The sequence below is a fragment of the Cetorhinus maximus genome, chromosome 22, assembly GCF_964194155.1.
Source record: "Cetorhinus maximus chromosome 22, sCetMax3.hap1.1, whole genome shotgun sequence".
Lineage (NCBI taxonomy): Eukaryota > Metazoa > Chordata > Chondrichthyes > Lamniformes > Cetorhinidae > Cetorhinus > Cetorhinus maximus.
Genome location: NC_135900.1, coordinates 45,646,261 through 45,671,173, shown reverse-complemented (window position 1 = coordinate 45,671,173; position 24,913 = coordinate 45,646,261). Strand labels below are relative to the sequence as shown.

At 45.4% G+C, this 24,913-nt stretch overlaps 1 protein-coding gene across 1 annotated transcript in view; it reads left to right on the top strand.

Moving 5' to 3' along the window:
- The first annotated feature begins 308 nt into the window (after window positions 1-308).
- Window positions 309-24,913, top strand: part of LOC144696373 (polyglutamylase complex subunit TTLL1-like) — a 65,684-nt gene continuing 41,079 nt past the window's right edge. The window contains 3 exon segments of the mRNA XM_078567583.1: window positions 309-405; window positions 408-459; window positions 14,870-15,078. Coding sequence (XP_078423709.1) covers window positions 348-405; window positions 408-459; window positions 14,870-15,078 — 319 coding nt within the window. The 5' untranslated portion in view covers window positions 309-347.

Sequence of the window (24,913 nt, the reverse complement as noted above, 5' to 3'; positions counted from 1 at the left end):
GTTTTGTAAAAAATCCTCTAAGAGTCAGTGGACTTATTACCACTGAATTCAAGGCACACATCTCAAAATAAAAATACAAATTGCAAAACAGTTATGGCAGCTGTTTCAAGTTTCCCTCTGGGATTTGAGCATTTCAGCATTTACCATCCACTGTGGCATAACAATGTTAAGAGTTTTCCCTCAAGAAATAACAAAAATCCATGAATTTAGGATGAAAATTTTGGCCAGAGTATATAAGGTTTGTACAGATTCCTACAGATCTTAGGGTTGTTTTGCGAATACAGTATTGTGTCTTTCTTTGACAGTGTTAACTGAATTTGTGGCCGTTCACATGCTTCAGAAAAATCATGACAGGGAAAGTGAAATGGGTAACGGACATTGACAAGTCTGTCCTTGCAAATAACTTTGAAAAAGAGGCTGGATCGAGGTATCAGCTTGTGAAGACTGGAATTTTTATTGGTGAGTACATTGTTTAATAGTAAATGCATTGGTTCTGATTTGATTACTGAGGGTGCAGTCTTTGGAATTGTGGATCAAAACCATTCATGGAATAATTTGTTGAAAGCAACTTCCCTATGCAATGACATTTTACAGTGTCCATCCCTGCAAGGTTTCTAGGATCAGACGGCGAAGCAGTGTAACTGGAGCAAAATTGGGTCATTTGTCCAGCTTTTCAGGATGTTCTGAAATCTGCCATAAATTGCGAGACTACATATTTCCTGGCACTGGGGCTCCACCAAGTTGGGAGATGAAAGGGAATTGTGCACATAAGTAGTCTGTAAAGGAAAAAAAACCTAGTTCAACTTTTCTAAAGGCTGCAAGTAAGCTGCATCAGAAGGAGGAAGAAATGTTTGACAAAAGCCAAGGTATTGGAGGGGTGGGGGGGGAATATGAGGGCAACAAACAGAGTTTGAGAGTAAGTGATGGAATGGCACAGAATCCAAAGCCTCTGATGGTTGGTGAAGTGAAGATACAGTATTGTTGCTTGAGATGGGTGAAGGAAAGCGTGCCTGGAACTCTAGAACAATATCCTGAAAAGAACAGCAATACAACAATGCTGATGGAAAGTGGCAGTAAGTCTCAGCATGCGAACTACCCTCTCTGTAGATGCCCCAAGTATGTGTGCTGCAAGGTGTTACCTTTCAGTTTGTCCCACACTCACTGCTCACACAACCTTACAGATCTTTCATTGCTTGTCATATATAGACATGCTCCAGTACAACACTCATTCTAGATGCAACTTACTATTGAAAATCTCAGCGTATTGATCTTTTCAAAGGTTTCATAAATAAAATTAGTGTAATACAACTGGCCAATGAACTTCATAGACTTTTCCACTACTTTACTTTGTTATTATGTAACCTAGCAGCATGACACATTATGAGCTGCAGGTTCAGCACATACCTCTTATTGTATTTGTGCTCCTTCAACTGGCAAGTGAAGACTACAGAGATAAAAACAAAAAACCGCGGATGCTGGAAATCCAAAACAAAAACAGAATTACCTGGAAAAACTCAGCAGGTCTGGCAGCATCGGCGGAGAAGAATAAAGTTGACGTTTCGAGTCCTCATGACCCTTCAACAGAACTGAGTAAAATTAGGAGAGGGGTGAAATATTAGCTGGTTTAAGCCTCATCTTCCGACTAGGCACTTTACAGCCTTCCGGACTGAATATTGAATTCAACAACTTTAGATCTTGAACTCCCTCCTCCATCCCCACCCCCTTTCCGTTTCTTCCCCCTCCCTTTTGTTTTTTTCCAATAATTTATATAGATTTTTCTTTTCCCACCTATTTCCATTATTTTTAAATTTATACCTTTTTATGCCCTGTTAGTCTTATTTCACCCCACCCCCATTAGAGCTGTACCTTGTGTGTCCTGCCATCCATTCTTAATTAGCACCTTCTCTTAGATAATATCACCACCTTCAACACCTCTTTGTTCTTTTGTCTGTGACATCTTTTGATTATCTGCTCCTAACACTGCTTGCTTATCTCCACAACCACCCCACCCCCCCCAACTTCTCTCCCCCCCCCCCCCCCCCCCCCCCCCCCCCCAAACCACCTTAAACCAGCTTATATTTCACCCCTCTCCTAATTTTACTCAGTTCTGTTGAAGGGTCATGAGGACTCGAAATGTCAACTTTATTCTTCTCCGCCGATGCTGCCAGACCTGCTGAGTTTTTCCAGGTAATTCTGTTTTTGAAGTGAAGACTACTGCTCTGCTTCAATGACAAAACAAACAAGGGAGTTGGTTTGAACTGGAGCGTGGGAGGGCCTAATAAATTACAAGCCCTGGACGTCTTTGCATTTAAGAAGATGGAGTAAGTAGGGAAGAATGAATCTAGAGATCTTCCCCAAGATCAAGGTTAATATCATTCAATTATTAAATCTTATTCACTTCTCACTCACAGCCACTTAGGGAAACAGGAAACACACAAACATCATGTAGAGGAGTAACTTCTGATGCATTTTGGAGGCAACATTCTAACATAAAGCTGCTTTTTGTCATTATACATAAGGGCAAATGGTCTGACAGAACTTGCAATGACCAAGAGCAAAGACACCAATGTTAGTAAGCAAAAGCACAGTGACATACAAAAGACAATTACAGACAAGGAAGCTTTCCACCCATATTAATTCATCCATCCAGAGAGATCCTAATGTCCTCCCACTGTAGCATCCAACTGTAGGATCTTAAATGATTCTTGAGTTCCCAACTCCCCTGGACTATAGAGAAGTTTATTCCAGACATTGATCATTCTTGCTGTAAGGAATTTCCTGATATCAGCCCTTAAGCTGCCTTTTACTAGTTTGAACTTGTGTCCCCAGTTCTATTCTTGAGTTTAATTTAAAGTAATATTGTGAGTTAACTCTACACACTTAACAATCTTATATTCCACTCTCAGGCACCACTTTTCTGGGTTTGAAAGCCCACGTCTCTTTAGTCTTTTCTTGTAACTCAGACTCTTGTCAATAACATCAGCCAACACGCCACTCCATTTAGTCATATTTCCTGACTTATATTCTATTGTTTTGATTTTGTAGTTCAATATCCTATTAGCTTTTATGAATATTGCTTTGCAATGGTTGAACATGTTTAATGATGATTCTACTAAGAATCTTAAGATTTCTTTCAGCTTCATCTTAGCTATTTGAATACAATTCATGGACTTCACATTGTTACTGTGTAATTTGTCAGTTTGGTTGAGAATTGGCTAGTAGACAGGAAACAGAGAGTAGAACTAAATAGGTCTTTTTTGGAGTGGCAGGCAGTGACTAGTGGGTACCATGGGGATCAGTGCTTGGGCCCCAGCTATTCACAATATATATCAATGATTTGGATGATGGAACAAAATGTAATATTTCCAAGTCTGTTGATGACATGAAACTTGGTGACAATGTGAGTGATGAGGAGGATGTTAAAGGTTTCAAGACTATTTAGACAAGTTGAATGAGTGGGAAAATACATGGCAGGTGCGGTATAATGTGGATAAGTGTGAAGTTATCCGCTTCGGTAGGAAAAACAGAATGGCAGAGTATTATTTAAATGGTGATAGATCAGGAAATGTTGATGCACAAAGGGACCTGGGTGTCCTTGTACACCAATCCCTGAAAGTAAGCATGCAGGTGCAGCAAGCAGTTAAGAAGGCAAATGGTATGTTGGCCTTCATTGCGAGAGGTCTTGAGTACAGGAGCAAGGACGTCTTACTCCAGCTGTACAGGGTCTTGGTGAGACCGCACCTGGAGTATTGTGTACAGTTTTGGTCTCCTTACCTAAGAAAGGATACACTTGCCATAGAGGGAGTGCAGGGAAAGTTCACCAGACTGATTCCTGGGATGGCAGGATTGTCGAATGAGGAGAGATTGGGTTGACCAGGCCTGTGTTCACTGAAGTTTGGAAGAATGAGAGGGGATCTCATTGAAACGCATAAAATTCTGACATGGCTGGACAGACTGGATGCAGGGATGATGTTTTCCCTGGCGGGGGGTGGGGTGGGTGGGGGGTGCGGTCTAGAACAAGGGGTCACAGTCTCAGGTTACAGGCTAGGCCATTTAGGACTGAGATGAGAAGAAACTTCTTCACTCATAGGGTTGTGAACCTGTGGAATTCTCTACCGCAGAACCCTGTGGAGGCCAAGTCACTGAATATATATAAGAAGGAAATAGATTTCTAGACTTTAAATGCGTCAAGGGGTATGGGGAGAGAGTAGGAGTGTAGCGTTGAGATAGAGGTTTAGCCATGATCCTATTGAATGGCAAAGCAGGCTTGAAGTGCCAAATGACCTACTCATGCTCCTATTTTCTATGTTTCTATATGTTGTATTTGCTTAGTCTGGTCTTATTGGTTTTGGGAATGTATTTATCCTGCACGCTCAATGTTACACCTTTAAAAGTATCCTCCACTGAAGTGTTGTCAAACAAGTTTCTCCAATTTATTTGTTTTACTTGTTCCATTATTTCATTAAATGTAGCCCTTTTAAAGTTACGTACTTGGCAATTAAGTATTTCTGGCTCCAAGGTCACGTTAAGCTTTATCAGTCTGCGGATGGCAGAGGTGTGATGTCTTCCAATTCTTGTACAATTCTTGGTCTTTAATGAATATTCCAGACTAAGATAGGCCACTCAAGGATTCCTTGAAGAATGGATCAAAATATATTCATGCACTACATCTATTAGTTTCTATTCTAAACTGCTTAAATTTTCCCAGTTTATATTAAGTTGCACGAAGTCTCCCATTAAAATGATGTTCTAGTTTCACACTTCAGAGACCCAAGCGAATGCTCTTGGGACCTGGGTTTGAATCCCACCATACCAAATGGTGGAAAATGAATCCAATGAAAATCTGGAACTAAAAGTCTGATGATGACCATGAAACCATTGTCGATTATTGTAAAAACCCATCTGGTTCACTAATGTCCTTTCGGGAAGGAAATCTGCCGTCCTTACCTGGTCTGGCCCACATGGGGTTCCAGTCCCACAGCAATGTGGTTGACTCTTAAAAATGCCCTCTGAACAAGGGCAATTAGGGGTGGGCAATAAATGCTGGGCTAGCCAGCAATGCCCACATCCCATGAGCGAATTAAAAAAACACCCTTCGTGGAAAATATTGACCTCTTTGCAGCGGATGTCGCAGCTCAGCCAGTGCCTGTTGACTCAAGCATCTGTGGAGCAATTCCCTTCAGTAATTTCCAGGCAGCTGTGCCAGGATATGTAGCTATGGATTGTGGAATAATGACAGGTATGAGTAGTCCAGCTTTGATGCCTGCTGATCTTCCTGGTGTACTTTCTTACTATAGTGCCACTTTAACCTATATTTAGTGTGCTTTAAAATCAATTTTAGCTTGATTTGCCTACTGAATGGAGACTTTGTAACTTGCCCACCTTGTTGCTCATGTATATTAGGTATGGCTCAGTGCTAGCACTCTTGCTTCTGAGTCAGGAAAGTTGTGGGTTCAAGTCCCACTTCAGACCCTTCAACATAAAATCATGTCTCCCTGCAGTGGATGCAGTGAGCCATTTAAATCTCCATTCAGTTTGGTGGGACTATAATATCCTGTTGGATGGGAGGGGCCATAAAATCTTGGCCCATATTTCAGATGAAATGTTAAATCAAGAACCCATCAGTGCTCTCAAGTGGATGTAAAAAATCCCATGGCACTCTTTTAAGTTCCAGGGCAGCATCTTCTCATTTTACTCCCTGCAAGAACGACACAACACAGCACATCTGGCAGTTGCTTTTTGCCGTTGTCAACCAATTGTCATCCCACTTTTGGGCTCCCTGATTAATTAGGGAGGGCAGAATGCCACATCCATTCTGTCAGAGGAAGGATTTTCTAATTAAAGGGATCATGGCATGGGGAGGAAAAGCTCAGTTACACTTGGATTTTTCAGGCTGCAGCAACCACTGAAATGGAGAAGAGAGTGGGGACAACTACTCCCTGTGAGAACTACCTCTGAAACTACCTCTGAAAACTACCTCCCTGATCTCTCACTCTTACCTGGACGTCCCACTGTGGAATCTAAGGGACTGCAGTGAGGTGAACTATCCCAAGGATGGGAGGAAGAGACAAGCTCTCCAACCAAACAGGCAGGCATGAATGGAAGTAGTTGAGGAAGTCAGCAGCAGGGGTCTGTTCCCTCCAGCCTCAGAAACACATGACAGGTGAATGATATATCACTTTCAGCTGCCAAACCCTACACTCTGACCTTTTCAGCATTCTCCTGCGCAACACACTTTAGGTCAACACACCCTGCAACTCCACTCATTCCTCTCTCGACTCACATCTCCATCTGAGCAGCTAACACTCACACTATTGCCCTTTTGTACCCATGCCTCACGTGCACCCTCCTCAAATGGTGTCCTTCCCTCCTCTGCACACAAGTCATTACGAGCACTTACATCTCTGCGTTCCTTCCTTGCAGGAGGAGAGACTGCACAGCTTGGAAAGAGGCAGGGTCCCAAGGACGGGGGTTAGCTCTCCAATGAAAGGTACCTTGTCAGCCATTGGCAAAGTGTGCCCACCTATTCCACAGCAACCTGCCAAGAAAACCTTTGCCTCTTGAGGCACCGGTGCTCAGGCATGATTAGTGAGCTGATCTCCTGCCTGCCAATTCTTTGCTGGAGGTCTCACCTCCTTCCAGCTGGATCTCTATCCCCATTTTGTTTCCCTGTGCATGTTTCAGTCTTACTCTTAGTTTCTCTTTTGGATTGCAACTGATCATCATTCTACTATTCACACCTTCGCTTAGGCACATCTTTTGTTTCTTTACTTTTCTCATTATCATTCCCTTTGGCCTTCCATCAATATTTGTGATTTAATCTATCCTGTTTACCACATTTCCCCTCTTTAAAACCTATCACATTTCTGCAGTGATGGAAGGTCATTATTTTAAAACATAATCTTCACACATAGTTTTTTTACCTCCCCTCCCCAAGCAGAGGGGCAGGCAGCTGAGGAAGGATTCACAGGCTGATTATCAGCCCGTTGAACTGCATCATGAACATTCCTTCTGTGGCCAACAAATCCTGGCATGAGACTTGAACCCAGAGTTTCTGGCCCAGAGGTAGGGACACTACCACTGCACCACCCCCCACATAACCTCCTATGTGCAAAGTCATGGACCTGAAAGGTTAACTCTGTTTCTCACTCTACAGGTGCTGCTTGAACTGCTGAGTATTTCCAACACTTTCTGTTTTTATTTCAGATTTTCAGTAACCATTGTATTTCGCATTTCTTTATTTTCTTTCTTCTTTCCCTGAGTTCCGATAGATGTTTGTATTTTAGAAGCGCCTCATCTATCCCTAGATTTTCAGATCCTTCTGTTCTACCCTTCGTGGAATTGCTTCAACTACACTTAGACTTCAGATGAATTAGCAGACAATATTCAGCTATTTTAAATTCCGCATAAATATTCTGTGCTGCTGTGACAAAATACAAGATGAAAATATTTTGCATAAATTGCCAAAAAAATTAGCAAACACTGGTATTAAAAAAGTTACTGTAAAACTAGACATTAAAATAAATGCTAAAAAGCTTCAATGCCTGAAAAGCTCCATCCTACACGGAACTTTCTTTTAGCCGAATGATAGCTGAATGGAGCATAGAATGCAGGCATATTGTAAACGGGTGATAAATCACATTGTACTTAATCAGAACGCACTATAATATTTCAGTGAAGCCTGTGCCTATTTTGGGTGAACATATTTTAGATCCGTTTAAAAGCTCGACTGGAAGCTCCATGCAGTAGTGGCAAAGATCCAGCAGGACAGACCCAGCAGAGATGGCGGCACAGTGGTATACAGTCGGGAGGGAGTTGCCCTGGGAGTCTTCAACATCGACTCCAGCCTCCATGAAGTCTCATAGCATCAGGTCAAACATGGGCAAGGAAACCTCCTGTTGATTACCGCCTACAGCCCTCCCTCAGCTGATGAATCAGTGCTCCTCCATGTTGAACATCACTTGGAGGAATACTGAAGGTGGCAAAGGTGCAGAATGTACTCTGGGTGGGGGACTTCAATGTCCATCACCAAGAGTGGCTTGATAACACCACTACTGACCAAGCCTGCCGAGTCTTAAAGGACATAGCTGCTAGACTGGGTCTGCAGCAGCTGGTGAGGGAACCAACAAGAGGGAAAAACATACTTGATCTCATCCTCACTAAACTCCCTGCTGCAGATGCAGCTGTCCATGACAATATCAATAGGAGTGACCACCGCACAGTCCTTGTGGAGATGAAGTCCTGCCTTCACATTGAGGATACCCTCTATTATGTTGTGTGGCACCATGCTAAGTGGGATAGATTTCGAACAGATCTAGCAACTTAAGACTGGGCATCCATGAGGCACTGTGGGCCATTAACAGCAGCAGAATTGTACTCAACAACAATTTATAACCTCATGGCCCTGCATATCCCCCACTCTACCATTACCACCAAGCCAGGGGATCAACCCTGGTTCAATGAAGCATGCAGGGCGGCATGCCAGGAGCAGCACCAGGTATTCCTAAAAATGAGGTGTCAACCTGTTGAAGGTACAACACAGGACTGCTTGCCTGCTAGACATCAAAAGCATAAAGCATAAGATAGATAGAACTAAGCAATTCCACAACCAACGGATCAAATCTAAGCTCTGCAGTCTTGCCACATCCAGTCATGAATGGTGGTGGACAATTAAACAACTCACTGGAGGAGGAGACTCCACAAATATTCCTATCCTCAATGATGGAAGAGCCCAGCACATTTGTGCAAAAGATAAGGCTGAAGCATTTGCTACAATCTTCAATCAGAAGTGCCGAGTGGATGATCCCTCTCGGCCTCCTCTGGAGGTCCCCAGCATCACAGATGCCAGTCTTCAGCCAATTCGATTCAGTCCATGTGATATCAAGAAATGGCTGAAGGTAGTGGATACTGCAAAGGCTATGGGCCCTGACAATACTCTGCCAATAGTACTGAAGACTTGTGCTGCAGAACTTGCCACGCCCCTAGCCAAGCTGTTCCAGTACAGCTACAACACTGCATTCCATCTGGCAGTGTGGAAAATTGCCCAGAGATTGTCCTGTACACAAAAAGCAGGTCAAATCCAACTCAGCCAATTACCGGCCTTTCAGTCTACTCTCGATCATCAGTAAAGTGAGGGAAAGGTCATCAACAGAGCTTTCAAGCGGCACTTGCTTAGCAATAACCTGCTCACTGACGCTCAGCTTGGATTCCGCCAGGGTCACTCAGCTTCTGACCTCATTACAGCCTTGGCTCAAACATGGACTAAAGAGCTGAACACCAGAGGTGAGGTGAGGTGAGAGTGACTGCCCTTGACATCAGGACAGCATTTGACCGAATGTGGCATCAAGGAGTCTTAGCAAAACTGGAATCAATGGGAATCAAGGGGAAAACTCTCCGCTGGTTGGAGTAATACCTAGCACAAAGGAAGATGTAGTGGTTGTTGGAGGTCAATCATCTCAGTTCCACGACATCACTGCATGAGATCCTCGGGGTAGTGTCCGCAGCCCAACCATCTTCAGCTGCTTCATCAATGTCCTTCCTTCCATTGTATGGTCAGAAGGCAATGACCATCTCCAACAAGAGAGAATCTAACCATCACCACTTGACATTTAACGGCATTACCATCGCTGAATCCCCCACTATCAACATCCTGGGGGTTACCAGTGACCAGAAACTGAACTGGACTGGCCATATAAATAGTGTGGCTATAAAAGCAGGTCAGAGGCTAGGAATCCTGTGGTGAGTAACTCACCTCCTGACTCCCCAAAGCCTGTCCACCATCTACAAGGCACAAGTCAGGAGTGTGATGGAATATTCTCCATTTGCTTGGATGAGTGCAGCTCCCACAACACTCAAGAAGCTTGAAACCATCCAGGACAAAGCAACCCACTTGATTAGCACCCCTTCCATAAACATCCACTCCCTCCACCACAGATGCACAGTAGCAGCAGTATGTACCATCTACAAGATGGACTGCAGAAATTCACCAAGGCTCCATCGACAGCATCTTCCAAACCCATGACCACTACCATCTATAAGGACAAGGGCAGCAGATATATGGAAACACCACCTGCAAGTTCCCCTCCAAGCCACTCACCACCCTGACTTGGAAATATATCGCTGTTCCTTCAATGTCGCTGGGTCAAAATCCTAGAACTCCCTTCCTAACAGCCCTTTAGGTGTAGCCAGACCACATGGACTGCAGTGGTTCAAGAAGGCAGCTCACCACCACCTTCTCAAGGGCTATTAGGGATGGGCAATAAATGCTGGCCTAGCCAGCAATGCCCACATGCTGTAAATGAATAATAAAAAAAGATATGGATCTGTGACTGATTATCTGGCCCCCTATTACTCTATTCCTGTGACACTGGCCATGCAGCCAGAAAACATACCTTGATGCTTTCTTTACTTTCCCTTAGCTCTACCGAAGGAGACTTGGCTGGCCGGGGGCTTGAGAATCAGGTTCAGAAGCATGGTCAATAAAGTTTCTCTTATGATTCTACAGACTTTACCTCCTGAAACTTAAGATGCAACACAATGCCCAAACCGCAAAGATCAGAATTCAAAACCTTGCGAATAAATGGACCATAATAAACGCAAATAAGCAAAACCAAAAGATGCAAGTCACATTCGAGCTGTGAAGGGTCCTGAAGTTTGCCTTGTTTGCACTTTGTTTCTGCAACAGTTTTGTAAATACTTTATTATATCTGATGACCTTAGAGGCCGTGGTGCCTATAATGCTTTGTGGAATGGTTATTGCATGGGAAAGAGATATCAGGGTGACCAACTCTTAAGAAATAAAGTAAGAGATACTTCAACCATGGGGCTGGGGTGGTGAAAGTGGGGGTGGGAGAGAGGGGTCTCACTTCACTGAGGGAAATAACTTGCAGACATACTGTCAATCTAGCAGTCCCACTCTTCCTGCACTTACTCTCCTCCTTGGGGCTGCTGGCAGGGGTCCAGTGTGCCTGTGTGAAAGGAAAAAAGATCCAAAGGCAACGGCATAGTATTTACTCCCTCTCAGAATTACAGAATCACAGAGTTTTAACGGCACAGAAGAAGACTATTCAGCCCATCATGTCTGCACCAGCTCTCCAAATGAGCATTATGACCTAGTGCCATTGTCCTACCTTTTCTCCATACCCTTGCACATTGTGTCCATTCAAATAATCATCTAATGCCCTCTTGAATGCCTCGATTGAACCTGCCTCCACCACACTTCCAGGTAGTGCATTCCAGACCTGAACCACTCATTGTGGTTCAAACACAGTAATTACCCCCCTCTATCCCACACACAGTAATTGCCCCCTCTTCCCCCATGCACAGTAATTACCCCCACTTCCCTGCATACAGTAATTAACACCCTTTCCCCACACACAGCAATTATCCCCTTTTCGCCTCACATAGTAATTACCCCCTATCCACCTCACATTGGAATTAACCCCCTGTCCCCCACACACAGTCATTTGCCCCCTCTACCCCACGCAAAATTACCCCCATCTTCCCCACACAGTAATGAAACCCACCTCCCCCACACAGTAATTAACCCGCCTCCCCCTCACACAGTAATTAACCCCCTCTCCTCCCCCACACAGTAATTGGTCCCCTCACCCCCCATCACGCACTAATCAGACCCCTCTCCCCCCTCCTCTTGCTCCCCCCCACACACAGTAATTAGTCTCTCTCTATCCTCTCCCCACGCACAGTAATTAGCCTCTCTCTCTCCTCTCCGCACACACGGTAATTAGCCCCCCTCTCTCTCCTCTCCCCACACACAGTAATTAGCCCCCCTCTCGCTCCTCTCCCCATACACAGTAATTAGCCCCTCTCCTCTCCCCACATACAGTAATTAACCCATCTCTCTCTCCTCTCCCCACACACAGTAATTAGCCTCTCTCTCTCCTCTCCGCACACACAGTAATTAGCCCCCCTCTCTCTCCTCTCCCCACACACAGTAATTAGCCCCCCTCTCACTCCTCTCCGCACACACAGTAATTAGCCCCCCTCTCTCTCCTCTCCCCACACACAGTAATTAGCCCCCCTCTCTCTCCTCAAGCACAATCTGCCTTTTACAAATCCTTGCTGGCTATCCTTAATTAATTCAAACCTCTTCTAGTGCCTGTTGATTTTTTTTTCAATCTGATTAAGGATTCCAAAACCTTACTCACCACTAATGTTATACTAACTGGTCTGTCGTTAGCCCCTCTCTCCCACACACACAATAATTAGTCCCCTCTCTGCCACACACAACAGGCAGGCAGCAGCCTGATGATTCAGTGATCGATTGATCCAGGGCTGGTGCAGCCTCATGAGTGGTGAGGATGGGAATTGCAGAGTGGCTGAAAAAATTTTGGACAACTGGTGTTTACGGATTTTGGGTTTCTGGTCTGACGAGGTTACAGAGTACAGGACAAATGGCGTCCCGGGGAGATTTCATAAGGGCCGCAGGACAAATGTTTAAAACACAGGACAATCCCATAAAATACAGGAAGGGTTGGTCAGGACAATGCAGATCCAGCAAGAGCAAAATGTACTGAAGTAACCTAGAACTAATCACATGATGCAACGCAAAATGTTCCTCTTTCATTGTAATTTTTAAGCAGCTCCCAGGATTGTACATAGGTAGCAATTCAAAAAACTATAGGGGTAACTTATCACCTTAGCTCTCCACTTTTTTTTAATTTGTTCATGGGATGTGGGTGTCGCTGGCTAGGCCAGTATTTATTACCCATCCCTAACCGCCCTTGTTTAGAGGGTAGTTAAGAGTCAACCACATTGCTGGAGTCACATGTAGGCCAGACCAGGTAAGGACGGCAGATCTCCTTCCCTAAAGGACATTAGTGAACCAGATGGGTTTTTATGACAATCGGCAATGGTTTCATGGTCATCATCAGACTTTTAATTCCAGATTTTTATTGAATTCAAATTCCACCATCTGCCAAATTCAAACCCAGGTCCCCAGAGCATTACCCTGGATCTCTGGATTACCAGTCCAGTGGCAATACCACTATGCCACCACCTCCGCCTAAACACTTGCTTCAGTTAAATAGCCTGCCAGTTCTCCAGGTCAATCACAAAGCATCCTCATTTCATCAAGGTCCTGGAGTACTGCCACATTCTGAGGAAGCATAGCCCAACATGAATCCCTCTCTTTAAAAAGAGAGACATGGAAAAAAGAATTTGGGCCTTAATGCAATGGCTGATGGCATTGCCAGTGAACTGAGCTGATGTCTATTGTAGATCAGCTTCCCGACAATTGAACACAGAGTCCTGAGGCCAACCATTCATCCAGGATGCACCCTGATGTGCTAGTAAGTGTCCAAGGCTCATTAAGGCCTCATTTTAAAATTATGTTTCGGCCTGCTTCCCATAAAGCAGCTGGAGTATTTGAACAATGCTAACTAACAGGTATTGCAGGACAGAATTTATAGAAAATGTTTTAATTTTTAAAATCTTAACCTTACATTCCTACTTGAATTTTGGGTGATTTTTCTCTAGCATCATGCTCTTTGTGAAAAGGAAGGGGTTTCATTCCCTGAATGCTCAAGTCATCTGCAACTACCTTAAGCGATTATGCAGGTGTGCACGATGTTTCCGAGAATCTGCCACAACTCGTACGTTCATAGACAGTCTCAATTGCCTCAGCAGTTTTGGCCATCCGAACACCTTCATGGCTGGATACTGGAGGACAAGGGTCTGAAGACATGGCTTCTTACCCCTGTACACAATACCAACATACAGGCAAAACATATACAACTGCTGCCAACAAGGGCCATCGGTGAGCAATCCATTGGCCTTCTAAAGATGAGTCTAGATGCCTCGATAAATCTGGGGGAGCCCAACAACAGTGCAACCTCAAGGTTATCTCGATCATCATCATCCGCTATGCATTGCACAACCTGTCACCCCAGAAGGGGAATAGAGCTGGAGCCAGAGAAAGACACTAAATGAGCGACAGCTTCAGAGGAGGAGGATGGGCATGAGGTGCCTCAACAGCTGGCAGCTGATGAAGATGGTGCCATGCAACCCAGCTCACCTGGCAGTAGCATGGTTGACATATGTGTATATTTTCTAGTAGTTAATAAATACTTACCTTTGAATGACCTAAGATTATGAATTCCTTAATAAGACTTACCAAACTAACCTCTCAACAGGTTCATCTGCCCAATCAGTAAAATTCAAGCCTTTGGGTTGAAATCCAAGAACCCCCACCCTTGAGAATTGTACCACAGTAAAATAAACCACAACCTCTAGATGTTTTGGTTTACTTCATGATAATGGTGTTCTTCAATCCATTAATGTCTATACAATTAGGGTACTCAACACTTCATAACAATAGTCCGAATTATAATTCCAAAGGATGTAATCTAATTTCCTTTGGTTTGTTTGTTGGAGTCAGGAATGTCAAGCTGAAAGTGTAGTGGTTATTTATTCCAGAAGCCTGGACTAATATTCCAGTAGGACGTAAATTCAAATCCCACCTAGAAGTTTGAGAATTTAAATTTAGCTTAAGACACATCAGTTTTTTTAAAAAAGGCTTGTGTCAGCTGTTGGATTGTCGTAAAACCCAACTGATTCAATGAAGTCTTTATGGGAACGCAAGGACTGCAGTGGTTCAAGAAGAAGGCCCAGAACCATATTCTTAGGGCAACTGGGGATAAGCAATAAATTCTGTCTTTGCCAGAGTCACTTACATCCTGAGAATGAGAACTTATCATGGTGAATTTTTCCATTTCTCACAGCAGCTAACCTAATGGCCTTGAGTGTACTAAATTTTGGGCATTTTATGTTGCCTGCTATCATATTTATATTTCCTAACAGGAAATGAGATTCCGTCAATCAATTTTCTGGTCTTATTTTTACCAAACAGGATGAGTGTACAGACCATCCGGAATGTCTTCAGTGTTGAAAATGGCTACCGTCTTTCAGATGATCAGATTGTAAACCACTTCCCCAACCACTCCGAGCTGACCAGGAAGGACTTGATGATTAAGAACATAAAGCGTTATCGCAAAGAGCTCGAAAAAGAGGGAAGTCCTCTAGCAGAAAAGGATGAAAATGGCAAATATGTTCACTTAGGTACCCATGTTGTATATCCTATTGTTATTTGGGATCAAAGTGGCAAAATATTATAACTTAATTAACAGCATATGTAAAACAATATACTGTATTTATTTCAAATGATCAAAACTTAAAAGTTCTAGGATTCAGCATATATATTGCAATTGCCAATCTTCAATGTAGAAAGCATCAATAATGTGGAGCGCATTAGCCAAAACAACTGTAATCAGTAGAAACAAAAAATATAATACTATCATCCCCAAAAATATTACTCCACTCATCATTCTAACAAATTAATACTGCATATTAAAAATAATATTTTCCCTATCTTTCCTGTAGACCTCATAACCAGGTCCCAGGAGAGAAAGCATGGGCCCTGATGCTTCTCCTGTTTCTGGGCCCCTTATTCCCCTTCTGCCCCATTCTCCCTCCGCCCCAATGCCCCCCCAACCCTTAACCCTCCCCCTCAATCATGCATATTATTTTTTTGAATTGACTTCATTTTATGTTTGACATCTTAACCTGAAGCTAATATATCTAAAAGGTACAAAAACAGAAAATGCTGGAAAAACCTAGCTCTGAAGAAGGGTCATACGGACTCAAAATGTTAATTCTGTTTCTATCTCCACAGATGCTGCCAGACCTGCTAAGCTTTTCCAGCATTTTCTGTTTTTGTTTCTGATTTCCAGCACCTGCAGTATTTTGCTTATATCTAAAAGGTAATTGCCTTTTATGTTAAGCCAATTTAGACAAGCTCAGGGATATGCATTTCTTAACTACTGTCAGTTTTGCATGTCATTTATAGTATTCTGATGCAGGATATGTCGTGTATGTTTCCTTAGACACTTTATATTCTAAGGTGAGATATATTGGCACCTCCACTTCCTTGACACCCTCTTCCTGCATTTATTATTTTGCAGGATACACTGACTGAATTCCAATATATAAAGTTATCTTGAAGATTCTTGACTGTACTTTTTACCTGTTATGTGATCTCTACTGAAGTTTTTATTACCAACAGACCGTTATCCAGCGATGTTGATTAGTTTACAACCATTTAACTTAGTTTGCAGAGCTCTGCGTTAAATTTGAAACTTGCATAGTTCCTCATTATGATTTGCATTAATTCGATACAATAGAGTAAACTCATTGGGTGGAATTTTCTGAGCCTGCTGGTGGCAGGTGTGGTAGGTGGCGTGCGCGGAAAATATGGCGGGACCCACTTCTTGACGGTGTGAAGGCAGGTCGTGATCTTCCGCTCAGCCCGCCCAGGGCCGCGTTTCCCGCCATCGGCCGGCGGGGAGCTAATTGTAATATATTAGCAGATAATTAAAAGGCCATCCTGCCAGGCTCTTGGACCACCCCCCCCCCCCCCCCCCCCCCCCCCCCCCCGTATCATCTGTCCACATAGGCGGGAAAGCACCCCGACATGTTTCACAACAGCACGCAGGCGACGTACACTTGGCGGCCTTCACTTTGGGGGATCTGAGGTGAGTGAGCAGCAGTGTTCTCCACAGCTCGTCCGCTGTTTACAGGACTCAGGGGTCGGAGGCGACTGCTGAGAGTGTGGGGGTGTCAAGTGCTGCCCTGGTGCTGTATCCTGCGCACAGGCAATCGAGGTGGTGGGCAGGGTAAGCGAGGGAAGTGGCCACGCATTAGGGACACCTGTATAAAATGACCAGGCCTCAGCAACTAAGACAGTTCAGGCGCAGATTGGGGTTGGGCTCCTGGCCTGCCCGACCATGCAAGTAATACAGAGGCACCAAAGGACCACCAAGCGCTCCAACCCCCCTGGCACAGACTTCAAGTCCACCACCACTGTATTGGACTGCGGAACAGTTGGACTGCACACGTTGTACAATCTCCTCGCCAACACTGGCCATGTGGCCATGTAGCAGTCACTGCTGGAGGCGCTCACAGCCTCTTGCAATCTCAGCATCCTGGTTTGGGCCCCCATGTCGCAGGTTGACAGGGCAGCCATACAGTGCACTCATCTCTGGCTATCCGAGGGGTTACCAGCACCCTCCGGGAAGCATTAAGGGGCGAACACACAGGGCCAGGAAAGGTGCTAAGTACAGCCATGATAACCATGTCTCTCTCTCTTTCATGTGACAGGAGGACCACGTCAGGATGATGGATCCTGGTGACCTAGCTGAATGACTGATGGCCTACAGAGACTATAGAAGACAGAGGAGAGAGCGACTGAGGCTACAGGCTCTGCAAAGGCAGGAGCAGCAACCTCATGAAGAAGGGGCAGCAGGGGCTCCCGCACACACTGCCCAGGGGCGACAGACAGCCTTGGCTGGTCAGCGCCTAATGACACCCAGGATCTATAGATGTCGCCTGTCATTCCTGCAGACGACTGAGAACCAGAGTCGCTGATGACTGCGCATGTCTAGGGATTTGATGGCTCACATCTGCCACTTTCTGCAGGACTTGGCACCAAGGGAACATGGAGGACATCCACTGCCAGTGGCTGTGAAAGTGGCTGCGGTGCTCAATTTCTATGCCAGTGGCTCCTTTCAGGGCTCCACAGGTGACCTCCTTGGGATTTCACAATCCGCCACCCAGAAATGTATCCATGAGGTCACGGATGCCATCTTCTCCATGGCACACAACTTTGTGTATTTCGCCCGGGACCGGGACAGCCAGGATGTAAGGACCATTGGATTCGCTCTGATCTCGGGATTCCCACAGGTGCAGGGTATGGTTGACTGCACTTATGTGGCGCTCAGGTCTCCAACACTACACTCAGTGGGCTCACTGAACTATGCAGCTGGTATACAACCACCAGAAACGCATCCTGCAGGTGTGCACACGGTCTCCAGGAAGTATGCACGACGCCTACATCCTGAGTTGCTCGCAGATCCCTGCAGTCTTCCGGAATCCACAGAGGCTGCAGGGTTGGCTTCCTGGGGACAAGGGCTACCCACAGAGGCCGTGGATGATGACACCCTTGCGATAGCGTCAGACTGCAGCAGAGTGACACTATAATGAAACTCATGCAGCAGCTCACAACTTATGGAGCAGACCATCGGGATGTTGATGTAGTTCCAGTTCCTGGACAAGCCTGGTGGAGTCCTGCAATACAGTCCACAGAGGGTGTCACGCATCGTCGTCATCTGCTCTGCCCTTTACAACCTGGCGCTGCAATGGGGAGAGGAGCTGGCTGAGGAGGAAATGGAGGAGCAGCACGTTGCCTCCGATGAGGAGGATGCCAACAGGGATGAGGGTGAGGGGGTCCTCAGTGGTGATGACAACAGGGATGAGGCTCTCGCACTGGCTAGATGAGGCAGGCCCACTTAGGAGGCTCTCATAACTGCCAGATTTATGGAGGATGATGACGACATGCAGTGAGATGTCCCCATAGATCCTCACGTTGCAGTTTTGAACTTTTGACTCCAGTCTGGCTTATCGCAGTGCCAATACCCTCTGTGAGAATGCTCCTGTCATGAAGATGCAGTGGAGGCCCTAATAGTCGCTCGATCGCAGGAGGATGATGACATGCAGTGAGGACACTCCATAGATCTTCAAATAGCCTCTGAGAATGTCTGACTCCTGTCTGGCCGAGGGCAGCTCTCTTGCGCTCCATGATCAGGGCTATTCAGAAACGCAACCATGAAACTTTAATCCGATGCTGTGTCCACCTTCAGCACCTCAGCTCTTCAGGTGTACAACATCACTGGTCGCAGATGCTGGTGTGATGGGGGCCAGCCCCACCTTAAAGGTGCTGAGAGCACACAGAGAATGAGAGAACTCTGTGGTGCCTGCCCACTATGTTCTGGCAGCAATGACCAGCACTGCCGAGGTGCAGGCATCAGTAATGTTTCCAGGGAGTGAGGCTGGACCATCACTTTGGTCTGAAGGCTGCACAGAGAACAGGGAAGAGGCCCTGGACTGAGATATCTGCCTTTATCTTGCGCAGAAAGGTTTCACATCTGAGTGACAACAACACTGCTCATCAGAACAAGGTGCCACAGGCAGGGAGACATTCTTAGGAGTTTATTGACAATAGTGAACAGTATGTACAAGTGATCAACACCCGTGGCCAGGCTGTGCATATACTTTTACCTAACTTTTCTAACCCTGCCGCTACATCTTGGTGCTCCCCGGACATCCACAGCAGAGGTGGAGGCAGCCTGCTGACTGTGACGCCCTGTCTGTGATGGCTTTGGTGGGCATCCTCTGGAGGGCCGAGGCTTGGAGGTCCCCAGCCTGCTCTCAGGGTCCTGCTCTGTGGCAGTGACACCATCCTTGGCCTGTGAAGCTGGATCTGCAGAGTTCACAGGAAGAGGGGAGTCATATGGGCCGGTCACTCCCAGAGTCACCTGGGTGGATGGCCCCGGAGTGTGTACCTACTGATCCTCCTCCCTATGAGTGCCGGAGGGCCCCTGGCTGACTCCATGAGCGGAAGGGGTGGCTGGAGTGAGATCCAGCTGCCCAACACCCCCCTCGCATACACACTGTTGGAGGCCAACTATGGCATCAATGCAAGAGTGACGTCCTAGACCAAGGTCTCCATGGCGGCCGCCATCCTGCCAGTGTTGACCTCGGTGCATTAGCTTGCCGGCACTATCACCTCAGCCTGAAGACGGACGGACTCCTCCATTGTGCCTTGCAATCTGAGGAGTGCAGCGGACATCCTTTCCTGATGTTCCCGAGCTTGCCTTTGCAGCTCCAGCAACTGTGACATGACCGAGTCCAGAGGCTCGTCATCTGACTCGGACTCAGCAACGTTCTGGCCTCCAGCAATCCTCTGAATGCTGGGGACCTGGGAAGTCCCTGCTTCTGCCTGCTGTGGATCAGAAAGTGCGATGTGCTCACCAGGTTGTGATCCTTAGGCTACTCTAAAGCTAGGTCCCACTGAGGTGTCTGTCTGTGCGCTGGTGGAGGGTGTGGGTGAGCGCTGTGATGGGTCTTCAGGGAGGGTGCCTTCAGATTCCTCCTACAGAGGTTTCTTCAAAGTTTGATTGGAGGCCCTGGATCATGGGCTTTGTCAGCTGTTTGGCAGATGTGCCTGAGAAAGCAAGGAGAGATAATTAATGCATGGCAGTGGCCTGTGAAACAGGACACATCACTCACAGCATGGTTGTCTGATGGATGTTGCACTGTTGGACCCTCCCTTGGTAGAGTAGCGCCAACCTCACCGTCAGCACAGGACCCGGTCCTGGTCATTGCCGGCCAGCTGGATGGCTCTGTTTTAGAATTCTGTCAGAACTTTGAATTCTGGCATCGCTCCAACTGTCTGTGACTTTTCCCTATTGTTGTGAGCCAGTTTGTCCTGCATGGATAGAGATGGGGAGAATGTATCAGGATGCCTGCTGGGCCAGATGATAAGTATGCCTGGCTTGTATGGATGGTGAGTGGTCCCATGGACAGGATGAGGACAATGAAGTTGTGTGTGAAAGAGTGAATGGTGATGTCCCTTGCACTGGCAGTGAGTGAGGGCCCTGTGGATGTGTGATGGGTTTGTGAGTGTGTGTGTTGGGAGTGATGAAAAGAGTGACTTATCCTGGCCAAGCGGAGGGGATCATTCATCCTTTTGTGGCGCTGGGTGGCTGTCCTCTCTGCAGGGAATTCGCACTGACCACCACTGCCACCACTTCCCAAGCTGGGTTGGTGAAATTGCTACCCATCCTGCGACTAGAGCGGGGGTAGAGCACATCCTGGTGGGCCTCCACGGCATCCAGCAGTCACTCGAGGGACCCGTCGTTGAAGCTGGGGCTGCAGTCCTTTTGCCTTTGCTGGCCATGTCTCCCGGACAGCGGTGGGGAGCTGGTGGTGACGAGCGCTTTGCTGGCGACTGCCTTTTAAAGATGGTGGCTGGCGTGATACAACAGTGGGGTGATGGCGGGTGGACGAATGAGATCCCGCCTGCCATGGAAATGGTGTGTTTTGCAGGAGTGAATATATAACAAGGCGGGCTCGGGAAGATACGGCGTGAAAACCCACCATTTTCGCCGGCAGGTAGGACTCCATTTTACCCGCCCACTACCGCACTTAATGCAATTCTGGGAAAATTCTGCCCATTGTTTTAGTTAAAGCACCATGAATACAGTATGATTTTATTTTTCTTACTAAAATGCGATGGGCATCATCATTAAATCCATCATCAAATGCATCTTTACAATGCATTTTTCATCATTTATCATGTCTGCAATTAATATTGATTTACCCCCACCCATTTACTAGCTTAACTGTGGATTGCCTTATTTACCCATTCCCCTAGGTCTCTGATCCCAGCCTGGTTCAGGTGGAGTCTGTTGCAATGGTACAGTTCCTTCCTGTCACAATAGTGGTGCTGGTGTCCAGTGAAATGGAACCCCTCTTCCCCATATCGCTCCTTCAGCCACATGTTCACCTCCCTAATCCTCTTCTCCTTATGGCAATTTACGTGTGTTTCGGGTAATAATCTAGAGATTATTACCTTGAGGTTCTAGCACCTGGTACTTTCTGAGTAGGCTTGCCTACTCTTCCCTATGTTGTTGACCCCAGCATGGAACACAATAACTTGATAAAAGCAAAAAACTGCGGATGCTGGAAATCCAAAACAAAAACAAAAATACCTGGAAAAACTCAGCAGGTCTGGCAGCATCTGCGGAGAGGAGCACAGTTAACGTTTTGAGTCCGAATGACCCTTCAACAGAATTTGATGCTCCACACAATTCGTTCAAGCCGGTTCAAGATTCAGGTAACTGCTGATGCTGCCTACTAAGGATATTATCTGTCCCCTGATTATTGAATCCCCTGCAATCACTGCATTATGCTTCCCCTTCTCCTCCAGCCCCTACCCCTCCCCACCGTCCCAACCATCCCACAACCTTTGGACAGTCTCCTGTTCTAAGGTGCCATGGCCTGCATTCTGGCTTTTCCTTCCAACAATCTTATACTCACAGGCAACAATTATATTGTACCTACTAATAGGATCAGTTGCTGCAGCTCCTCATTCCTTATCTTAGCCTTACTCAGCACACTACCAATCACACCAACCCCAGTCTGAATCTACATCTCTCTAGGAGGTGTGACCAGAAGTCTGGAGCAAACTTTCCCGATACTGCTTCCCCTCCCTAATGCATCAAAGTGTCTCCAAATCACACCCCAGCTCATGGGCCCTAAGCTGGAAGGATTTGAGACAGACACAACTACTGCAGATGTGTTCACCTGGGACAGTCTCAGTGTCCACACAGTAGTTCAGACACACAAACTCTGTAGCTCTGCTACATCATAGACCAGATTATTTATATTATTTATATCTACTTTTTAGTTTGTTGTTAAGTTTTTTTTTCTAGACACTGGCTTGCTCTAAGCACTAAAACACAAGACAAAAATTTTAAATACTTACTTCAAGCTGGCAGAAACCACTACAAGTATTGGGGGGAAAAAACAGCAGCTCCTTTCCAAGCTGCCCCAAATTCTCACTCTTGCCAAATTCCCAATTGTTACACTCTCTTGACGCTTCACTTCTTTTATGACTACTCTATGTCCAGCAAGTGCAACAGACAGGCCTGGCACTGAGTGCTTAATGTTGTATAGAACAAATGATTGTGCAAAGAAATTATCAATTATAGCATTGGAAAAATTGGGATGGCTGTCCAGTGCAGCTTTTTGGATAGTTGTGCAATTAATTCTTTCCAGCTCCGTTCCCATGCAGCTCAATGCAGTCTCCAGAAGTACCAGAGAAAGTAATACATCTTTTTTATACCATTCACCTGCCGCAATTGTTTCTTCTCGCACCATGTTTTTGCAGAAAAATCACTTGTAAGTCACATGAGCCTGAAGCTTAGTCTTACCAGCTCCTGTATTAAAATTATTAAAGATGCTTATAATTCTAATTATACTCCACATTACAAACGTGGTGTTTCTCCCAACTGCATACATTGAGAACTCAGGAGTAAAAGCAAAACACACAAAGGGCAGGTTGTGCAGTTAGCAATTAAATTGTTCACCAACATTGAAGATGTGGTAGGCTTAAATTTCCCAGTTTAAAAGGAAGATGAAAAGTTTGGATTTCTCCCATCTGGTGAATGAATCTGAATAGTTTCCTGGATTAACCAAAGGGATTAGAAGTGATGCAAGTTACCTCAACTAAATAGACTAGGCAGGAGAGAAAGAACTTACACAAAGTACTGGAATAGGTTTGGGGAAAACTTCTGTCAACCTTTTGCCCATAAATTTTCTTCCCTCCTTTCCTGAAGGTGTTGGGGTATAGTCCCATGGGCCATGGTTCCTTCACGGCCATCCTTTACGTGTGAGTTTTGGCACTGAGTGGCAGCAGGCAATTGGATTTGGAGAGCATCAAAATCCTGGTCTTCACCTGATATCCCCACATGTACACTTTCTGGAAGGAGACGCTACATTGTCATTCTAAGCGGGGATACCGTCTGAATTTTCCCAATTCTTAGCATAGCACAAACTGGTAGTTGAACCTCACACAGTTCCACACTAGACCATTCATTTTCTGCACCGAGCCATTAGAAAACAATAGTTAGAATTCTACCAAACCTTAATGAACAAGGAATCACCCTATCTGAGTTTGATCAAATGAATAGTTCATGATGGAACTGCGTGGATTGGATTTACTGGGCAGTTATTAGTTAAACGCAGTCTGCCTCATCATTATTGTACTGCTTCTGTTAGTTTGTGGAACTGCACTTTGGTGGAAAACATTCTGTGCTTTTTAATAATGTTCCAGTACATCAGTGTAAATACATCTGCCAGTCTTTGTGCTCAATCACTGATTGTTTATCACAAGAAGCGAATTCCAAATTCTGCTGTCCTTAAAGTGAATCTCTCCATCTAGTGGCTTAATTAAGAATTTACTGAACATATCCAAAATAGCCTAGAAATTGGGCTCCGTACAACCCATTTCTCAGATTTAAAGCGGCTTATTAAGTCCCCAGTATGGCAGGTTAGAAATGCATTGCCCATTGATATAGGAGGTAACACCATTGTAAGGATTGTACACTGGCAGTTTTCAAAGTTAGAATAATGTACAGAGATGATGATCCCTTTCCATTTTTGGAGCACCCTAGTACTTCATATGCCATGTATTGGCCTTATTAGAGCATGTTGGCCTTATGAGAGCATGTTGTTAATCATTATGAAGGCCTCCAAGCCACTGCTATTTAAAGAGATCATGCAGGTTAGTTGCTGGTTTAGTATTTATGGTTATCTGTTGACCTCTAGGCATTTCTGTAGTGTTCAATCACTCCTTAAAGTTCCGTGCAGGGAGCATGAGGGGGAGGGGACTGAACACAAGTCCATACAGAGGCTATTCATGGAGCACTTGTCAGTGTGTTTGCTGCCATAGTGTCGTCTGAACTTCCATGCCAACAGTTTGTACTTCTATGAAAGCTGTCAGAGTTGTCATAAGATGCTCCATCTGGATGAATTCCACCATGTGCACCAAACATTTCCCAGTCTATTTTTTTTGGTAGGTTGGGTCATCAGAGTCAGCAACAGAGTCTTTTGCGGCAGAATTGATATGCAACTATGCATTCCAGTAAACACAGTTGTAGTCTCCTATCCCCCCACTCTAACTCCTGCACATTTGTTCGCTGTGAGTCACTACATGCAGACCCTGTTCTAAGCTACCCTTTAAAAGCAACAAGGTGTCAGTATATGAGCAAGTGCTATCAAGAGCCAGATCAAGAGATGGTCGATCTTTTGCAACGCTGCACTTCACTTCTTTCCAATTCTAGACATGAACGGATTTCTAGCCTCTGTCTCTTCCGAGTCCAGATCATATATATCTACATTGAGAACAGTGCTGGCCCCTGGAATGCGACACTATTTACATTCCTTCAATGCCAAGAAAATGCATTAACCACAATTCTCTTATTTGTCCCTTCTT